At 42.5% G+C, this 21,163-nt stretch overlaps 1 protein-coding gene and 1 long non-coding RNA gene across 2 annotated transcripts in view; both read left to right on the top strand.

The window, feature by feature from the left end:
- LOC139812336 (uncharacterized) overlaps positions 1 to 21,163 on the top strand; it is a 142,835-nt gene that overhangs the window by 17,553 nt on the left and 104,119 nt on the right. The window lies entirely within an intron of this gene.
- Mei-w68 (meiotic W68) lies at positions 19,115 to 21,082 on the top strand. Its single transcript, XM_071775698.1, has 4 exons — positions 19,115 to 19,230; positions 19,335 to 19,870; positions 20,029 to 20,386; positions 20,622 to 21,082. The coding sequence occupies exons 1-4, from the start codon at positions 19,115 to 19,117 to the stop codon at positions 20,920 to 20,922; spliced, it is 1,311 nt and encodes a 436-aa protein (XP_071631799.1). The 3' UTR covers positions 20,923 to 21,082.

The raw sequence follows: 21,163 nt of genomic DNA, 5'->3' as shown, positions 1-21,163 counted from the left end.
CGCTCGTCCGCATTAAAGTGCGCCGTGTAATTACCAATTGTATTCCTTTTTTTCCTTTGCTTTTATAAAACGTCACATTTTCGATGAATCGTCTTTGTCATCGTGATTATTTGCGCGTAAATATTCTACCTTGAAGTTTAAGCACTTACATCTTCAGTATAAAATGTCCCTTGCCTGCAATATTTAAATAAGCTTAAAACATTTAGTGTCAATGTACCATAGACAGTCGACAGATTATAGAAGGGTTGTCAATTTTGGTAGCCGGTAGGGCGAAAGACAAGGAGATCGGTGATTGATTGGTTTGTCGGGAGACGAGGAAACATCGACTGGTAAGGACGTCGACAGCTCGAACCCTCCGCCTGACCTTCGATACGGATGCCAGCGGTACAAATGAACGGAATTAAGGGGCTTTTAGAGGCGTACGCGCACACACACGCTCGTCGCATTCAGCAGGGGTAGATAACTCCCGGGAGAATCACGAGGGGGCAAGAGCAGTGGGCGCGGAGAGCGGAGAGGGAACGTTTCGAGGGGTGCTCTTTGATTGGTGTGGGAAGATTCACCGCCAGTTAAGCTCTGCCACTGACTGCTCCTGCTAGGGAATTTCCCGACGTAACACCCACAAAGGAAATGCGAAGGGTGGTCGTGTATATATTCTCTAATTGACGATTACTATCCTGCTATTTACTACCGCTGCTATTTACTTACGTTACTTCGCTAAAATTATCCCTCTAGACTGGGAGTTTCTCCGACACCCCATACGTGTCGATCTTCCGCGAATTCGAGGACTCGTACGACGTGTACAGGAAAATCAGAGATTTCGGGTCGTCTGGTTCCGTGTCTGATTGCACTCAATTTTTTTTCGTATACTAACTTCGATACGATCTCTCGATTTTTCGGTGGGGACAGTAGAATTACTGATTCATTGGGCGATCAAACAATCGGGGGAGTTGATGAAGTAGCGTTTATCTAACGGGTGTCATAAACACGCCCTTTCCGTCGTAGCCGTCTCTGGCTTCCCATTGTCTTCCCGGTACAAAGCCACAAAGCGATCCTTGCGTCGCGCCCGACGATGCAACGGCTCGGCCGAGAAATTGCGCCAAGTCGGGCGAGTTGTACCGGTCGCGGTTTAAGATGTTTATCTTGCGGTAGCCAGGCCGGAATGACGTGCCTTCACTCCGTATATATCTCAAGAGAAACGCAGTTAGGGACAAACGCGCGTGCTCCCGGCTCTACCTAAGATCCTCATCTATAGGGATGGACACTAATTGAAGTAGTTAAAAGGACTATCCTAATCAGGAGCCGGATCCGCAGCTATAGTGCCTTAAAGTGGCGTGACAGGCAACTTCCCTTTAATTCGTTTATTGCCCTTATTATAAGCGCCGGCAGTGGTGCATCACAGCATCAGCTTACAGAATGAAGATTTTGTTAGAGATTTCCAATCCGTAATTTAACGTTACTCGCTCACCATTCCGAACGATTCTGTGTCGCCCGATATCGATGACGCAAATCGTCCCGATGTTCCAGACAGCACATCGCTGTACAACGATTGCAGGAACGATAAGCTATCGTCCGTCCGCTAATAATACGTCTACCGCGTCATTTCGCCGCTTTGGAGCACGTACATGTACGCGTGCGCCCGTACTGTTGAGCGAAGGTATGACGCTCCGATGTTCTGGAATTCGGTCCCGGCCATATGTCGACGAATCTACCCCCCGTGAAGTGGCGAGCGGTCTCCATTCACCGTGAAGAATTTATTCACCGCCGCGCCGGCGCTAATTTGCTTAACCGTCGCGACGCGCGACGCGCGCCTGCTCGACGCGATGTCTGAGGCTGCGAAAGTATCGGTCTCTTCGTCATTTTGTCTTAAGCCTTCTATCGGCCGTGCCACTTCCTGCCGATGGTCGGGACCGTGCTCGTCGGCAAACAATATCCATTGCTCTCTTTTGTCTCGCCCTTCCACGGCAAAGGACGCGGTCTCGAGAGCTCGGAAAGCGCTCTTAGGAGATCCTTTTTCGCTTTCGTTTTCTTTACAATGCTAAGGGCAGTGAAATGATACTATTCTTCTGACGCTTTAATTTGATACAAATATACATGTTCTTTATAGATGAAGCATATAATTATTGATGTTTTTATATTATTGGAGAGAAAGAGAGAGAAAGAGAGCCAAGTTTTTGAAAATAGAATAAGCAAAAATTATATCCAGAATTCCTGGCGACTCGCATCTAATGAGAGCAAATCGAGTTAGCTCAAGTTTCGTGTACATATTCATTTAATTCGTGCCTCTCATAATCGAACAGAAGGAGCCGCATTAAGAGGTGAATCATAGGTTAACACAACGCGGGTTTACGTTATCTCTTTCTGTCTTTCATTCTCCTCTCCTCTCCGTGTCATAATAATTGCAGCTTGGAGCAGGGGAACGGCAGCAGAAAAGAGGAATGGGCGGTAAGCAAAGGATAGATCCCGTGCGATACATTTGTTCCCTCGTGCCACGACGCAATTTGTGGAAATAACGATTGTATAATTGCCCTTTTTTAGGGTTGGCCTAAAAATCGCGTGCCGCGTAAAACGTTTTCACGCTACTGGGGTCCCGACACTCCCGACGACTTTTCGAGAAGTTAATTATCGTGTTCCGCTTACTCCCGTTTACGGCTATTTTTAACTATATCTTTTCAGTTAAGCATCTTGCGCGATTAATAATCGTAAGTAAGGCGTTACGGACGTTAATATTGGATGGACAAAAATTCTCCGAAAGAAGTCCTCTCGGTTTTATCGTGCGAGGAATCACATTCGATGGAAGGTGTGGTTTCGTCATATATGGACTCCATATTGCCACCCCCGCATCTGCCATAAATACCTTTCTAATTTATGCCGTTTTAAACGCTCGACATCCCCTTCGATGATGTGCATGAGTCCTCGCGTAAAGTATCTAAAAAAAAAAGCATACGCTCTTGTCGCATCGGGAACAGAACTGCAGGCTACGAAGTAGGGGAGGTACACGATGGCACCAGTTGCTCGGGACCGTAATCGCTGCAATTACGTATGGAAATTCCTGATTCATCCGATCATGTTCGATAACGGCCCTGCTTTTCACATGAATTGCCAACGCTTAGCTGCCCAGTTTCCGCCTCGTTCACAATTCCTCACACGATAAATTCGCGAGCAAATTTACATTAAAATTGATTTGCTCATTTCTTATGAAATACGTATAAAGAATTTGTTTAATTCACATCGAACGCGTGGATGGTAAACACGTTGGATTTCTCGCGGCATGTTTTTCGTTATCGCCGCAGAGTTTTACGCGCGTTTCGGTACGATGCGTCAATAGAAAGATGATCTCGAGTGGGGCCTCTGAAAAGGGGCCTCCCTCTCCGGAGGAGCTCTTTATGCAAAGACATGTCTGTCGCGATGCTGCGCGAAGCAGGGTTTGGGAGTTTCGGGTTACTGCGCCGCCGTGTGTGGCGCCTCAGGTGTCTTCGATCTCTTTCATAGGTAAATACGCGATTCATAGCTTTTCACAGTGATGGTTCACCGCGACGTGCCGGCAGCGCATTACCGAGAAAAATCATGAATCGAAGTCGCGACAGTTCTTTTCGATCGAAAATAGCTAACGTTTAAGTAATGCAAATGATATATTATTTGCTCTATTGCGTGTTTTATATTTTCTTTCTATCTATTTATTATTTATTAGTACTATATAGAACTTTCGTGAGTGTTATGAGTTTATTAGTACCTACTATAGAACTTTCATGATTTTATGAGTGTTATGAGCTTGGCGAAAGTTGCCAAGTGTCGACGTAAAAGCCGACGACCTCATCAGGAACCAATGAATAATTATCATCTAGTAACAAGCAAATATCGCGTACTATAGGAGCAATAATTACAGGCGCGCACGCGTTTCTGCTTCAACCGAGCAGGTGATGCACGAGGCGAAATAGATAATGGCTGAAACAAATACGCGATGATTATAACATACGGGCTGATTATCTGTCCTGGACTTTCCGTATTTGGCTTTTACCGCGCGCGCACGCGTTTCCTGTATCGCGCATTCATTGGCAATATCTGTCTTGCCAATTCATCTTTGGGCTTTTCACCGCGATATTACCGCGGATAAATATGTCCCTTTTGCATCACGCAGTATCATCAGAGTAAAGTTTTTGTTAATAAAACCGAAGATGATAAAAAAATTCTGAAAAAAATTCTATTATTTTTTCCATTACTTTTCAATTTATCTATATTTTACGTTGTGTCTTATACATTTCAAACAGAAATATTCGCCAATAGATTTTAAAATTTCAGAATTCGGAAAATATCGAATTTGAAAAGTTCGGAGCACATTCAAACAAATGACTCGATCCGATCGAGTGAGTAACAGCGTCACGAGATGATTAACTTTCCCTGGCATATTTGAAGCGTCATCAAAGCATCGTTTAGAATCATAAATCGAGTCGTGACTTGTACGCAGCCCCTCTTTCGTTCATTAGACACAGGGCGACATCCGTGCACATTTCGACACGAGTCTTCTACTCACCTAGTCTGCTTCCGCGTCAGCGCAATATGCCTCGGAATGCATTCGCTATGCTCCTGCAGCATCATCCCCGTTTATTTTTGGAATCATCGAATACGCGGGTGGAGGAGACCCCCCCTCGTGCTCGATGATCCATATGCGAGAGTAGGAACCTGATGTCGTCGAAACGTTTCGATGCACTCCGCGTAAAACACTTTCGTCATCGTCGAATAATGTATACCCGAGTGGAGCAGTCACGTTTTTAGAGATGCGTGCAAATAATATTTCTATGGCTGTATATTGTGTTAAGAGATTTGAAGAATTGCAATCCTTTAATGATAATGTTAAAAAAAGGTATATATATATATATATATATATATATATATATTTCTGGTGAAACAATTAAAAATCAAACCTACTGTGACAAAGGTAATTATTTCGATTTTAAATATTAGAACTGAGCGTTGCCAAAATTACGCAGTACTTTTAATTCACTTATATAGTTATATCTTTCACGTCGGAGAAACTTGAATGATTTTTTTCACAAATGATAGAGCTAAAAGTTATAATGCCGTGCTAAGTAATACATTATAATATTATATTCTTTATCACGCATGAGATCCACTTTGTGACACGATTATTGCACATCTCATTACCGGTAAAAAACAAAATAAAAATCCACCATTTTTCGTATGCTAGATACGGCAGATGCAATGACGAGTGCTTCAGCGTCAGCACCTGTCCGTACATTATAAGCGCAAAAATAGATAGCTGTCTTTCTGCGTACTTGCAACACGATTTTCTCTGCGTCAGCATCTGCCGAAGCTCCGATCGATTTGGTTGTCCGATTTTCAAGGTTTGAAGAAGATTTGAATAATCGATTGTGTATCGGTTGGGTCATGTCGCACGAACCTTACCTTGAGCTCGAGGTTGTATAAGTGACTAAAGAAATCGCCTAATGTTTTAAGTACGTAGATTCTCTTATACTTAAAGTATGAAATACGTAATTAAATGTGTGTAGTTCTACTAATTGAAAAAAAAAATAGTAATATTATCTCGATTGTGATGGAGTTCGATTTAAAACCGTATTGAGCACAGTGCCGTCCGCCGGTCTTCGTCAAAAGATGCGCAGGGAAGCACGTGAGACGATAGAGGGACGTCCCTTTTAGCGCGTATTTAGCGCTGGTATTCAATTTCGCACAATAAAGCGCTTTGTGGGATATCCGTTTACCCGGGGCACGTCGTGCGCGTGCCAAAATGAAAAAACCGCAAAACACTGCGCCGCGAGTCTTTTGTAGAGGAGGCCATGCGACCCCTGACCCCCTCTGCTTATTTTGCGATCGGTACAGGACAATGTTGTTTCGTTGCTCCAGTTCGCTTACTTTCGTCTCTCAGCTCACGCTTTTCTTTAATACGGTATGTGATTTTTATTTATTTTTCTTAATTTTTTCTTATAATCACAATTAATCATTCGTCGCGCTCAACTTGGTATTCCGAAGGTAGGACTCGCCTGATATCTTCTTAAGTCGCGCAGCCGGGTCCTCGCGTACATCTGCCGGGTTTTCTAAGGAAAATGATCTGACAACCAACAGCGGCGAGAGGGTGAAATCTTCTGCGCGATAACATCTCTTTCGTGAATAGGAGAAGACCGGCGCGGCGCCCTGCAGGATCGACCGCGCCAACGTGGCATAAAGCGAGAGGCGGTCGCGGCGAACCGCGAGAGTCGTAAGGGCAAATTTTTGACGACCGGAGCGAGCATGGCACGGAACGCCGGCCGGCGCGTGGTCGTCGTCGCGAAGAGGAAGCTCCTCGCCTACATTCTTTTTCTTCTACTCTACCTCCTCTTTCGTTTTGTCACCTCCCCGCCTGTTTTCCACCTCGCTGTTTTACGGTTCTGATATTTTTATCCGCCGGCGACAGAGTGCCAGTGACACCCTGAGCAGGTGCTAGGCCCAGTGTGGTAGTCTATTTGCGTTGTCTGTGTCCCGACCGTTTGCACGCCCGGTGAGTCCGCTCGCTCGCGCGCGTGCGTAAGCGTCGTTTTGTGTATTTGAGACACGTCGGTGGAGGACCGCCCGATGCGGGCTCATTACCGGCACGAGCCAAAGCCGCGCCATCGAGCTATCGGCTCGACGTGACGCGCGCTACCGTCTAGCAAATTGTTTCTAACGGCGACGAGCGCGCTCGCCGGCTGAGGCTATAGGTGATGGTATCGTAATCGTATCGTGTCCTCGATGCGCGGTCTCTCAATATTCTCCATTTCGACCAGCGGCACCGTTCTCGTCGCGTTTCGTAATCCGGGTTGATTGATTGAGAAACGGAAAAAAAGAAACACGGTGTAGACGAGTATCCGTATCGACGTTTCTCAAAGTATGGGCTGCGTCACACGTTTATTTACTTTTTTGTAAAGATATAAAAATAATTTCTAAATCATCCCTATTACAGGGATTATTTAGAAGCTTTCTTTTGTTGTTCCCGAGAAAGAATGATTTACGCAAGGTCGCGGATCACCGTCTCGTGAACCAATTTCTCGTTAAGGACGCATTGGATCCTGCTGTTTATCTCACCAAACAGATCCTTATTGATTTAAAAAAATCCCAGGAGACAGTAATCGATTGGCAATTCGGTGGCGGAGTCTCGCCGTCTTAATTGCTATCATCAGGTTCCCCGCGAATAATTACTACGCGAATGCAATACACAGTTTCTTTACGTCGAATGCCGAGGTGCGTATCGTGCGATATAAAGTGCATTTCGAAGATTTATTGGACGAATTAAACGCGTGCGTTTATTTATCGCACATAACAATCCTTTATTGCATATTTAGTAGTTTTTTATTTATATTACCGCGTTATATACCCTTGCTCTTATTGCCGCGCATCATACCGCCACTCCTTATTAGTATTCATATTTTTATCGCGCGTTATTATAAATTACTGCGGTAATCGTAACGATACAGGATCTTAAACTGCGCTCGTGCTCACGCCGCGCGAAACCGGCTTGCGAATTAGATGTGGGTTAGGGATCCCAAGGACGTCTCCGTGACTCGTTCCTCTTGATCCTTCTTGCGCGCCTTTTTCTTCCCATTGCGCCTTTCGTCTCGGTCGGCGCGCGTTCGCCATCTCCGTCGCATCGGCTCGTTCTCCCTCGGATCCGTCGGTGAAGCCGCGTGCGTCTCTCGGCGTTTCTGCTAACACCGGTTTGTGGCGGTCGCGTGCCGCAGACCCCCTCCGCGCGAAGCGGATCCGACGCTTTAATACTCATCTCCCGAGAGTCCCGAGTCAGCGGCGAGGAAGTCCTGTCAATATAAACGGCCTCGATTTTCTGCATAAAAAGATCGTGTCTCCTGGAAGCATAAAACATCGAGATCCTCGATCTCGGCTTTTACCGTATAGTGACTTTCCTTAAAATTAACACGCGATTCTAACGTCTACCTTTTGAATGTGTAGCGAAACGAGCGAGATAATTTCGCATAATTTGGGAAAATACATATTTTAGAGAAAATATATACTGGCAATTTAATTTCATTATTTTTTTTACCTATACGATCGACATTGTGACACGTTGGCGTCATGCACGCTATTATAGAGGTGGATACGTGTCGGAGGGATGTTCGATTATCTGATCAGGTTAAACCGCGGGAGGCGACCACCGTCATCTCTTCTCGAACGGCGTGATCACAACCCCTTAGAAAATAAATAATTTGTAATCATCGGTGTCATCTGCGGCGACTGCGGCCGCTGTCGATCTCAAGGGCGGCCACATCTGCTCGCGACTGAATACTGATAGTGACATGATAACTTTGTCCTCGGATACATAGTTGGTTAATCACCTCCTTGGGATAAAAAAAAAGTATTTACTTTATGGGAACGGGAATATTCTTCACCCGGAGTTGATTCGATTTTCCTTAAGTAATGAGCAGCTGAAATTAACAGCGCATTTTTCGTGCTAATTTTATATAAACTTACGAATATGTCAACAAGGTACTCGAACTTTAATGCGTGTTCAAGGTAACCGAGCCGAATGCGAGAAAAAGATAAAGCGGGTAAAAACAAATCAAAGTCAATGAAGGCAAGATTAAAATCAACCTCCGCGTATACGCGTATACGTTTGGTCCTGATATGACATCTGTGTCTTAATAAAGTCGTCTTAAAAGCGCGAGTGGAGTCCTTTCACGTCAAGATCGCGATGCAGGTGCGACCGTAAGAAATTCATGTTATTACTGTTGACATTTCATAATTATTAAATGACGAGCTTAATTAGGGTGCTCGTAAAACCCGCGGAGAAGCGTGACTGGGCCACGTCGCGAGAGTTCATCGGAGAGCTATCAGGGGCGTCCTTACGGGCTTCTTCGTGTCGTCTTGAACGGTTCCAAATGACGTGCCCCGTACGAAAGACGAGCACGATCGTGGCTCCCGTGAATCTCGGAATAATCGACGTCGGACGGGCCCTTTTTGTACGGTTGACCACCGTGGAATTTCACCAGGGTCCAAACCAGGGTAGAGAGAAAGAGAGAGAGCGAGAGGGGGTGGAACAGACAGCGAGGAGCTCGGAGGGCTAGAGCGCCCGTGCACGGATTCCCGCGGAGACATCGAGCGTCGAGATTGCAATAAATCAAACGCGCTATTCGGACGCACCTTCGAAGGAGGGCGAAGGGCGAAGGCGAGAAAGGGCCGGGACAAGAAAAGGCACGCTCTGTTGTGACGTTGGATGATAATTTGTCTGGGCATTCCGGCAGTTTGCAAGATTTAGGCACAAAGATCTCTGTGCTCTCACATCGCGATAGCTTCTCTGTGGGTTCCGGAGCCGGTTCTTCGACAGTGGCAGGTTCTTCTTCAGAAATAATGAAGTTTGCATCTGCCTGCTTTCTCTCTGTCTTCCAAACTCGAATAATATATACGTCAGTATAGATATATAGACTAATGCACGGCATCCATGGTAATGTAAGTAATCAATGATTGCGTTTTTTTTGTCACAATATTATAATAGAACTCTTTTAGCATCTAAATTGTTGAATTATGTTCTGTTGCGATTGAATTATAATTAACATATAATTCGCGCATTCCATATACTCCATTCTTCAATATCTGATTACTTTGTCATAATTGAGAATAATGTATTTGATAGTAAATGATTTTTTGTAGTGCAAAATTATATATTTGTGGTTTCTTAGCGCAATTATTTAACAGCGACAGGTGAATCTTTACACTTTGAAAAAATTTTTCGCAGGCTGTGCGTTGCACGCACCTATCCTGCTCGCGGCACTTACACGCGCATGCACAAACGCGGCTAGAAAAATGTCGCAGCTGCAGACAGACTTTGAAAAAGAAAGAGAGAAAGCGGGAAGGAAAAGAGGGAGCAGAGGTAATGCACTCAACCGTTAAGGTTGCCGCGTTGACCATGAGCAAAATGTAATTACAGCAATTAACTCCCGTATCTATACAACTCGTTATCTATCACCCAATTTATCGCGTATCAATCGTTTCTATACATAAAAATGAAATCCGTCTATAAAAATGCAACATAAACATCTTATATTTATCGAAATGTTCGACAAAACATTGTAGGAAGCTTTTTTAAGGAACGGATAACTTAAAAAATTCTCGGAATGAAAAATGTTTTTCTTAGCAGCGACAACTGTGTTGCTGTCATGCCGCGAAACCGAGTCAGCGGGAAAGTTCTGTGTCGCGTTTGCTATCGGTTTTGTTTTCATAGATCCAGTAATGCTACCCCCATCGTCTCTTATCATTAGACTTCACGGATACCCGCGTGGCATCGACTTGCGCGTAAAAAAAAATGGAACGAGAGCGGGAAGAGAAAGAAAGAGAGATATAGAAAAAAAGCGATGCACTTGCCTTATCTGATCCCACGTTTCATGACAGATTAATGTGGGATCGAGTCGTGATCAAGCACGGCGAAGAAGTCACTGCGCCTTTTATTGCTCGCGTGATGGATCACTAATATGGGATCCGCCACACGCACGAGAGAGGGGGAGAGGAGACATTGAACGATCATTGTTCACGAGATCCTTTCGACGCGTACGACGCGACTCTTGATATCCTTTTCATTCCATCATCCCCACCCGCACGCCGAAAGAAGTCAGCTTGAAAGAAGAGCTCCGTCGCTTCCTTGAAATCGCGGATTCCCAGGCGATTATTATCTGTACGAAGAGTTAGATCTGGACACGGATGACGCGTCCATTGTCCCTTACCCTATATCGGAAGAATTTCTTCTCTCCTGCCCGTGCCCTTTCCCCCCTTTTCTTTCTTTTTTCTGCGCCCTTCTTTATCGGGAGGGTGTCCCCTTTCGCTCCTCTCCACCTCGTCGCAAGGAGTCAATGGCTTCGGCTACGAGGCCCGAGTTGAAACCCGGTCTGAATGAAGACCTCAAACCCGGGCCTGAGAGGAGCGAGAGGCAGGTAGCCCTTCTCTTCGGTAGGTGGGCCGCACAACCGCACTCCCAAAACCGGCTACAAAATGTTTTATTTACGTAGTTCGAGGGGGATCCCCTTCGCCTTCTCTTCTTCCCGGGCCCCGTTCCGCTTTCTCACACTTCGCAAAGCTTCTCTCGAGGCCTCTTTCTTGTTCTTTTTTTTTCCTCTCGTGCCGCCTTAAGGGAATCGCGCAAGGTGTTACACGAACGACCTGATTTCGGGACTTTTGCAACAAGTGCTACTGTGCGACCGGCCGTCGGCCGGCCGATCTTGTACATCTCGTGCCTGCTTCCAGATGTGACTAAGATATAGAAAATCCTATTCTTGCTCTTCCTCACAAATAATCGCTATTGAAAGATTTCTCTTCTGATCACAATTTCATTGTCCTTCGTTATTTTGTAAGAATATCGGACGGATTCTCGTTAAACGGAATCGCGTTAGTCGGCTTTCGCATCATAAGAAGCGCAAAACGAGGAGATAACGTAACCTCCGCCTTTTTCTCTCGCGCAGATGCACGCATCTGCGTTTGAAATTGATCATAATTGACTGACCAATTTACGAGCTGCTCAAAGACGAACTAATTGTAAGAGAGATGCGACATTAAATGACAGTCAGAGATTATTCAGCTAATACGATAAACATTTTTAAGTTACCTGGAATTATTCTATAGCTTGTAAAAAGTCATATATATATATATATATATATATAGATGTCTCCAATTGTGCAAATAATTTTTATTCGCAAAAGAATTGTGAAGACAATCGAGTTTTTAACAATCTATGTGATCGTTAATTAGATCCTTACATTATTATATTTTTGTGACTAATTTGTGCATCTATAATACAATTAAGACAATATAAGATATTAATGGAATAATTTATGAAAAGAGATACATTGTTAGATCTTTCTTGCACGCATCCATTTATAAAAAGCGCGTTTATTTGTGAAATAATCGAAAGATGCGTTTACTTGCATCGTTGAGTCTCGTTAAGCCGACTGTGCGATACGCACGGAGGGATGAATCGCGCGATGTCGAAGGCGGCGGAACGGTCCAAAGAAATCGAATTTATGAGTGATGCGCGAGTAAGCACCAGCTGTTCGTTTAAAATTAAACGCCGACTTAATGTTGCACGGCACAAGCATTCGCGCCCTTGACATACGCGTTCGGGATACTCTTCGTGCTCGTAAATGGCCGTCTCACGCCATTTTATGATAGTAATCATTTTTCTCGGACAGTCTTCCGTGTATTATGAATAAAGCGACTTTTGCAGTACAATCGGGGACTACGTATGCGCGCGGGTTGCGATAAAAGGATCCATGTTAATTTCCATTTTCAATTTCTTAAACCAAGTAATACGCGGGGCTATTTTCGTGCATTTTAAATCAATTTCTCCACTTTGGTCTCACAAGCAACGATAATTACTTTTCGCCCAACGCTGGTGAATTCGATTCGCGGTCGTTATTAAGGAACGCGCGTGCACTGGAAGATTACAAAGAGGGAGAGCACGCTAAGAAGAAATAAAAGGCGAGCGTGAAGAAGGTGGGACCGAAGTGTGATCGTTCATGCGTCTCGATGACACGAATACGTACGCGTACACGCACACAAATACGACGGAGATGCCGGAGATGCGAGAGCCAGCAAGGTCCACCGAGCGACCTTCGATTGATTATTTATCGACAATCTCTACAGTGACACGGTATTGTTGGTTCTCGTGAATTTACAAGACGTCGTATTGAGAGAAATTTCGCAACTTTCTTTCAAATCGATAAATAAGACTAGAATATTCAAAATATTTCTGTGCTGTTGAAAGATATAGAGCGATCGATCCTTTAACAGTGTGCGTCTTATTTAAGAACGAAGAATAGGTAAATCAGTAATTTGTCAGGAACAGAAATATTTTTCCCCCGATTGCGAATCCTAAAAGTGTCACGACGACGATACGGATCGAGGTGACGCATCAATCGTGACGCAGTTTCGGAGCTGCGAAAAACATCCTTTTGTAAGGCGATTCCGAGTGGCGTGGGCTTGCGCGTTTAAAAGGATTTTCATTGCGAACCGAAGGGTTCCGGACGAGCTGCTTTTCACGGCCGTGAGTGCGGCAGGTCACGCATCCATTGTGGCTAGAGCTTAATGTCGTTACGTGGAGTCGCGATGTTATATGAGCGCATTATGGCGACGCGCCGTTCGACGGGGCGGCCTCGCGACCACAATACGTACGTTGCATCGATATTCATAGGGAGAGACATTCGATTCCCTCTTCTCTCCCCCCCCCCCCTCCGAGCCTTCCTGCCCGAGCAAAAGGCGCGTGCTCCTTGTCCAGGTGATGCCAGACTGGTTGCCAGACCGCCGTTGCTCATCCGTCGACCGTTTTCCTTCGTCCTTCTCGTTCGCCTCCTCTCGTTTACTTCTTCACGTACGCCCACGGGAGAGAACATATGTTTACGAACAATGTGATTTCGACAAGGGTGCATTCTCGAAAAGCCAACAAACCTCGGCGATCGCGCCTCCGTGATTCGACAGTTCGTCCAAATTCACCCTCGCTTTTCTATTCCGCCGTTTGTCTTACAATTAGTTGCTTATTAATTTCGTACTAGTTTAGTGATTTATAGATCTGAAGATTTATTATAGACTTAGATATATGTACCATTACATTCTTTGTAATAATATTAAATAACATTATTGTTCCTCTATTCGATAGAAGAAACCGAATCACATATGACAAAGGATCGTCATCTCATTATCGTGATGTCGTTAAGGACGATCGAGAATTTGGAAGATCTGCCAGCTTATCGGTGAACGTACGTTTCTTATCGAAGCGCCAGTGATCCTTGGGGGTTGAGCACGGATGGCTCTTTATCCCTCACCGTTAATCCCCTCTTAAGCCGCGATAAAGACCGCCCTTAAAGATCAAGTAATCGTAGCCCAATGGCATTCTCGTTGCTCTTAATTATCAGGAATTCTCGGGCGTTCGAGATATGATCTCTATCAGTGGTGTACTTTATTATACCATATTCTACTGTAGCTGTTTTTGAGACATCTCGACCTTAGCAGTTACGAATTAAACGCGGCAAATTGAAAGTTAAAAAAGACGGCACTTTCGGCATTGAGTGCATCGCATGATGCTCGCGCGCGGCAATTTCCAAGATGAATAATCTTGCGTGCTCGCGGAGATCGTAATGAGACGAGGAAACCCGCGCGCCAAGAGTCACGGGTTGAAAGGTTAACTCGAGCGAAGCGCGTTGTGCACGCCGCGATGGTAAAAAGAGGTATATGTAATTTCGCGAGACACGCAAAGCTGAGGAGATGGGCGAGCGAATCGGGCATTATTCTTCGGGAACGCATCTGCTCGCCTCGTAATCGCGAAAAATTCTGTCGCGGAAAAAAGCCGGCAGCTGCAAACTGCCTCATCATGTGGCACACGCCGAACACTTATTAATTCACGCACGGTGCACGCTTTCGCACCTATTTTAATCTATATATCTGTACATTGAATCGCTGTATAATCATCTCTCTTTCACGCATAATTGCACACGCAAATCACCGTCGCCGGCCGCCGCGCATTGGGAGAATACATTTTTAAAAAGATCACAAAAATTATATAGAAGTTGAAAAATGACTAAAAATTATGGATGGATAGATTATAGAAGATTAAGATAGAGAACAAAATTCACGCATTAAAAGAATAAAAATAATTACTAATTCTAATGTAGTCTTTATGTAAATTAGTTATAATATACTATTAAGTGAAATATTTGTGAAATATCTTGACAAATTTTCTGGATATTGCTTTTCTACACCAATTTGATATTTAATATAAGGGAGAGAGAAAGAAGGGAGAGGGAGAAAAGGAGAGAGAAAGAGAATGGCAAAAGAATCAAATATTATGAAAAAAGTTTAAATAAAATTCTTTAAATATATCCTTTTTTTGGATTAAAAAAGTATTTATATATAGAATATGTGTTATTTTAGTCTCTGGTGGCTTTAGTGGATTTTTTACGAAATTACGAACATGCAATTTTTTACGAACATGCAATTGATAAGGTAAGGTAAGCGACCTTCAGAGCAATGTGAAATTCCCATTTTTGTTTTAATTGGCGACTGACTCGTTATGATCGAACCAGTTTCCCTGGTATAACAAACCTACACTTAACACGTCCGAGATCTGTGGCACGCGTAAAGACGGCTTTTGAGAGGATCGCAACAGTTTCTGTCGCCTTATTTGCCTCAAGCGCATCGCCGACAAGTCGTCGAACTTTTCATAACACACTCTTCCGACTTGGTCTTTCATCTGTAACCCCTTCTTTCTTTTCAATCAAAGATCCTTCGTCCTCTTTTAATTTTTTTATCTTTGATTTACCTCTACCTGTACAAAATACTCTTTCCTCTATCCAATTTTCATTTGTTTTTCCTACTCTCATCTCGCTCTCTTCCAACTTCTTCCTATTCGTCATTTTCTCCATCCGTCGGCATCCTTGAGACGCCACGTTCGGTTTCTTTTCTTCTCGGTATAACCATGAAAACATTTGACGTGTAATAAGGCGACGCGTCGAGTAGAGGCTAAGATCTTATTTAGCCCCGAGCACTGGCCTGTTATTAAAGGAATGCTGAATTTAAGGGAAACGAAAGTGCTCGTTAGGTGATTACGCGCGGAAGACGCGTATCAAATTGGTACGTAATACCAATCATACCTTCGCACGAAACCATTTTCTTCATCGTTCCGTCGTCTTGAAATTGGCGCATCTTTCCAAAGGATTTTAATTGATTTGTATCTAAAAAAAAAAAAACGCAATTTCGAGATACGTCATTAGGGGCCGCGTTTTGGTATCTTTATGTAATTAAATAAAGTTTGAAATTACGTTCATTTTTTAGAAAGATTTTTTCACCTCAAATCACCGGTAGTCTCAATCAAGTCCTCGATGAATCGTTTAAACGACATCACGTGACGATAGTCGTTTTAGTGTTTTAGACTTTCCCAAGCTCACGTTTAAGTCAAGTACCGCACGTCAAACCCTCTTTATAGTGTGTGAACACGGTGGTCGCTACAATAACGTTGTTCGATCCCTCGAAAACCGCGGCGCGTTCAAGTAGTCTCGATAAGTGCACTTCGAACGATCAATCGTTCACGCCTGTATCGGTAAAACTAGGAAATTCCCTTCGTTCTGAAAGTTAAGCCGTTGCTTTGAACTCAGTCGGGCATGCTCGGTAACATTTTAATAAATAGGACAATTTGTTGTTTCTTTTGTTATATGTACATAATTAATGTAAATATATCGAATACCAGGAGATAGTAACTTTAACTAGCAGTCACCCTTCTGACTTTTTCTACTCCAAGTCTGTACGTTAGGCAATGTCCCGCTGTTTCGCAGCCGCGTTCCCCACCGTCTAGACAAATTCGATGCTATCTCCGAAAATCGCCTTGAATGTACCAAGACGCGAATAAAGGAACGACAAGAGATCCGATCTCTTGACGTCGCCGATTGGAAAAACCTCGACTGTTACGATTTTCTGAATAGATTCGAGCTTCGAACATCGTTTACTTGCAGCGTCTATTCGTGGGCATTTAGGTCTTACTTAATCGCAGAATACCTGGTGTATCGGGTTTCGAAAATCCCTGACCTCAGTATAAGGAAACTGGTTGACATGCGACAGGTATTTTCCAGAGTTGATCGACTATATTTAGTTTCGTGCGAATTTAAATCGAGGGGGGATATTGAAGCCGAGAAGATTATCGCGTTATTGAAATCCATAGAATTTCCTAGTCAACTGTCCCTCCACAACTTCATTTCCATTCTTGTAAATCGATAAACCGGAAGTCACAGAATTCGACAGGTACTCCGCGTACGGGTGCTTTTAATACTCGGTGGCATGATAAAATATTTCTATGTCGTCGTTCTTGCCGGCAGGCGTCCAATTTCCTTCGTGTTCGCGCGCAAATGCAAAAGGGATTATTACCCTGGCGAGGTAGATCGAGTGCATTCGCGTGAGATTTCGTGAATATCTAATCTCGTGCGATTCTTCCTTCTTCGTCGCGTATCCAACTGACATTTTAAGGACGTGCCGACGACGCGTGTTGGTTTATATACGGGCTATTTGAGGGCTGGCGAGGGCATTCTTAGGGCTGTTTCTCCACTGTGCTCGTTGCACAATGTAACACTATCCCCCTTTGTAACAGCGCAGCCTTGGAGTGTCTTTAATGCGAAACCGAGCATGCTTGCCGCCCTGCATTATTTTTTCATGAATAATCCCGTTATGAGCATCTAAGAGGCCGGAACTTTAAGGTGGTGTTTCACTTTTGTTCGCGTGTATGAGCTTGTCAATTAAATGCGAATTCGCAGACATTCTTTTTAATTTGTCCAGAATTTTACGAGATGAATTTTCCCAAGTTAATCAATTTGCGTCAAATCGTTTGTTGTCTCTGAAATATTTTGGCACACGTTAGATATCATAGTTGCTCGTTAATATTCATTGTCCCTCCGTTTGCAAAAGTGTTGGAAACCCAGCGGATGTCACGGATTAGGGAAATTTATGTAGGATAGAATCCTAGTCGATGCTCGTTATTTCCATTTTTGTCACAGTAGTGTTTCGCATGAATCGGCCGTAATTTTGGAATATATGTTCTACGTTTACCTGACTGACACATTGTATGTGTATATATTATTTGAACGATTCTTAAATCTTTATAAAAATAATTGTTTTATAAGTATAATTGATTTTTTAAAAGAAGCTATGGATTTCAATTCGGAAATGGCTAATTTCGGTCACGCTCGCCTTCCGGACGGCTTCCTATTAAAGCAGTAGCGAATGCACGCCGAATTTCGTTACAATCGAACGTTTTGCAGTAAGGGGTGTGTGTTTCGCGCTCACAATAAGTCCCTGAAGTGTCTTTAGCACGTACAGTAGCGCGCCGTTCAATGGTCGGTGCTCACAAATGCGCAGCGGGGTGTCCGGGGCCTCTCTCGAGATTCGCCACTTCGATATGAATGTCGGTGATCGGGAGAAAAATTAATGTCTACTCCGTCACGGCTCCGAACGAGCCCTCGCGGTCAATACTTTACCTCCTGGATCGGGACCTAATATGTTTATTGCTGTGAGAATGTCGGCCTCGGATAGGTAGTAGATTTTTATCTGCCAGCGCCTTTTAACTCGTCTCTCGTAACATTCAACGACGACAAAAGCGTATCCGGATTCCCTCTCCGTTTGATTCGGCTTTCGTTGAATCTAATGACGTTTCTTTCGGTGTTGTAATTTTTCATACCGCTACAGTAGTTCGCCCGATATTTGTGGAACGTTAAATAGGCGCTTTTACGTAAATGCTTAATTAATGCAAACAAAAGCGGGTGGGGTACAAATCAATTCCTGATTTATTCTTTATCAATAGAACGAATTAAATTACCAAATAACTTCTTTGTGAAATATTTTTGTAATACAATACATATATGTATATATAATAATGCATATAAATAAATATAAATTAACGAATGCGTTATCATCATGAGTTATGAATATCTGCTGCATATGCTTTTGATTAATTATATCAAGATAATATTCGAGTGCATTAATTAATTGGATATCAAATTGGTTATTGATATTTCTTATTTTTTTCAAAAACAAAATTTTTAGAAATGCAAATTATTTTTTGTAGGATCATTCCATGTATAATATATTATTTTTCTATGATAGATAAATTATTGGGTTGTTTTACCATAAAAGAAGTCCTGCAAGTCTTTTTTGCAATTCCAAATTCGATAGTAGTATTTAATAGTTATAAATTGAACAGAAGTATAATAAAAACTTCTATAAAGCAGCGGCAGGCAATTATATTTATTCTACAAAATGATAAAATAAATTGTATATAATACAGTATATTTTTTCCTTTTTTCTTTCATAGTTCTATCGATAGAAACGGTCTCTATACAAGGTTATAGGTCTGCTTTGCGCAAGCTGAAGGCATCTGTTGGGTTAAAGAAGAACTAAAACTGGGGTTATTGATCTTAAAAGATATTAACTATACAACACCGAGTGAATAATAATTATAAATAATTAATTGATTTTATTTTCTCATTTCTCTCACTTTTCTGTAGAATTAGCATTCTCAATAGAGTGATATACCATAAAAATAAATAATGAAAAATATATGAAACTAATATTCATTTATTATATTTTTCTTGATTTAGACAAAATGCAAAAGGCAAATAAAAAATTTCGTGGGCAAACAATCGCGTCGACCGCCAATCAATTTTTGAGCGCTCAAGAGAAATATATTCAAATACCGATAGTCGACAATAAAGAGTTAAGGTAAAATATTCAGAGCTGTGTTTGCTATATTTTTTTATTATTCGCAATTGACTTATATAACTCGTTGCATCAATCATTATCCATTTTTTTGCGTGTGAACTTAGGAAGGATTTAATCGCGCGCATTGAAGCTGTTACGCTGAAAATAATAGAACATATATCTACCGGACAGGCACCGTACATATCGTATTTTAGCGACCAAAATGTTATTTCAAAATCCAGCGTACGTGAAGAGAACGTTTATCCAGAATGTTCAGTCGATCCTCGAACGAAAACGATGTCCTTCAACGATAACTTAACTGATTTTGCCGAAGAGCAAGAAGCAGATGATGGAGATAATCCTAAAAATCCTAAAAATCCTAAAAATTCTAAAAATCCTAAAAATCCTAAAAATCCTAAAAATTTGGGAAAGACAACCATCGATTTCGCGATGAAAAGCAGCAGAAATAAATTTGTTCTAATGGTAGTACTAATGGCCGAGGCTCATCGTTTGCTGTTAACAAACACGGCTAAGACCAGACGATCATTTTATTACGATCTGAAGAATGAGACCACCGGCGATTTGGTACCTAATCAAAGATACGTCGATCGTACGTTGAACGATGTCGCTAATTTATTAGAATGCGCGCCATGGGATTTGAGTGAGTTTGCCAAATACTACTTAATTAGGAGGACTGTATATATATATATATATATATATATATATATATTAATTAAAAATTACATTGAAGCGATATAATAATAAATATGAAAAAATGAAGAATATGAGACAAAAATCGATAACTAGAAGTCCTTCCAGGACTGCTGGCAACGGCTAAAGGATTGGTGGCAGGAAATATGACTATCACACTAGTCGACAATCAAGTCATTGATTGTACGATATCGGGTGGCGCGCAGATTCCGCAGATTATTTCGAACGTAACTTCCATTCGTCTGAAAGCCGATTTCGTCTTGGTCATTGAGAAGGACGCGGTCTTTCAAAAATTGCTGGAGGAAAACTGCACTCGCGCTCTAGGATGCATTCTAGTGACGGGAAAGGGCTATCCGGACGTAGCTACGAGGATGCTGGTCAAAATGCTATCCGAGAAGATGGACTTACCGGTTTATATAGTCGTAGACCCGGATCCTTTTGGCGTAGACATCATGTTAATTTATCGGTAATTTAGTCGAAATTGCTTTGTTATTCTTCATCAGTTTTTTTCAATGTATAAAAAAAAGAGAATATAAATTTTCTAATTTTAACGTTTTATCATACAAATATTTAAGTATGTTAAGTATAATACAAAAGTTAAGAATGTCGTAATTTACATGATTTTTCAATCACAATGCTAATTTAATTTTTGTGCGGGAAATATTCCATTTTTATGTTTCTATTATACTGGGTTTCCGCAGCTTCGGCTCGTCGACTCTTCGTAAAGAAAACGAGACTCTGGCTTGTCCTAATGCGCGTTGGCTCGGAATCCATCCCTCGGAACTGATTACTTTAGGAGCGAAAACAATTCCGCTCACCAACGCTGATCTTGTAAGATTGAGATCCATCGAAGCCCGGAGTTACGTAAACGAAGCTATATCGAAACAACTGAGTATATTGCGTAAGGGCAAGGCAGAAATAGAGGCGGTGTCCTCTTTTGCAAAGAACTTTTTTACTGCGACGTATTTATCTTACAAAATAGATGGCCAGGATTATATTTAAAGCGTAATATATCTGATAAGATTTTTGAAAAATTGTTTTAGAAAAGTAGTTGGAATTATTAATTCTATATAATTGTCATCACGTTCTCAATCAAAGGAAATATGAAGAAAAAAGAATTTTAGTTCATATTTTTATAAAAAATGTAAATCATTACTTCAAATAACTTCTCGTTTTTGTGTGACCCATGCTTCCGGTTGAACAACCCTTTCGGAGAAGCTATCGTTACTATCCTCCAATGTTA

This window comes from Temnothorax longispinosus, chromosome 4 (genome assembly GCF_030848805.1).
Source record: "Temnothorax longispinosus isolate EJ_2023e chromosome 4, Tlon_JGU_v1, whole genome shotgun sequence".
Classification (NCBI taxonomy): domain Eukaryota; kingdom Metazoa; phylum Arthropoda; class Insecta; order Hymenoptera; family Formicidae; genus Temnothorax; species Temnothorax longispinosus.
This window is presented reverse-complemented; position numbering and strand designations above follow the sequence as displayed.

Excerpts from the sequence above, each read along its gene's own strand:
- Mei-w68 (XM_071775698.1), top strand. The coding sequence starts at position 19,115 with ATGCAAAAGGCAAATAAAAAATTTCGTGGGCAAACAATCGCGTCGACC. Across the intron at positions 19,871-20,028 it reads ATGCGCGCCATGGGATTTGA|GACTGCTGGCAACGGCTAAA; the intron begins GTGAGTTTGCCA and ends AAGTCCTTCCAG. Across the intron at positions 20,387-20,621 it reads GACATCATGTTAATTTATCG|CTTCGGCTCGTCGACTCTTC; the intron begins GTAATTTAGTCG and ends GGGTTTCCGCAG.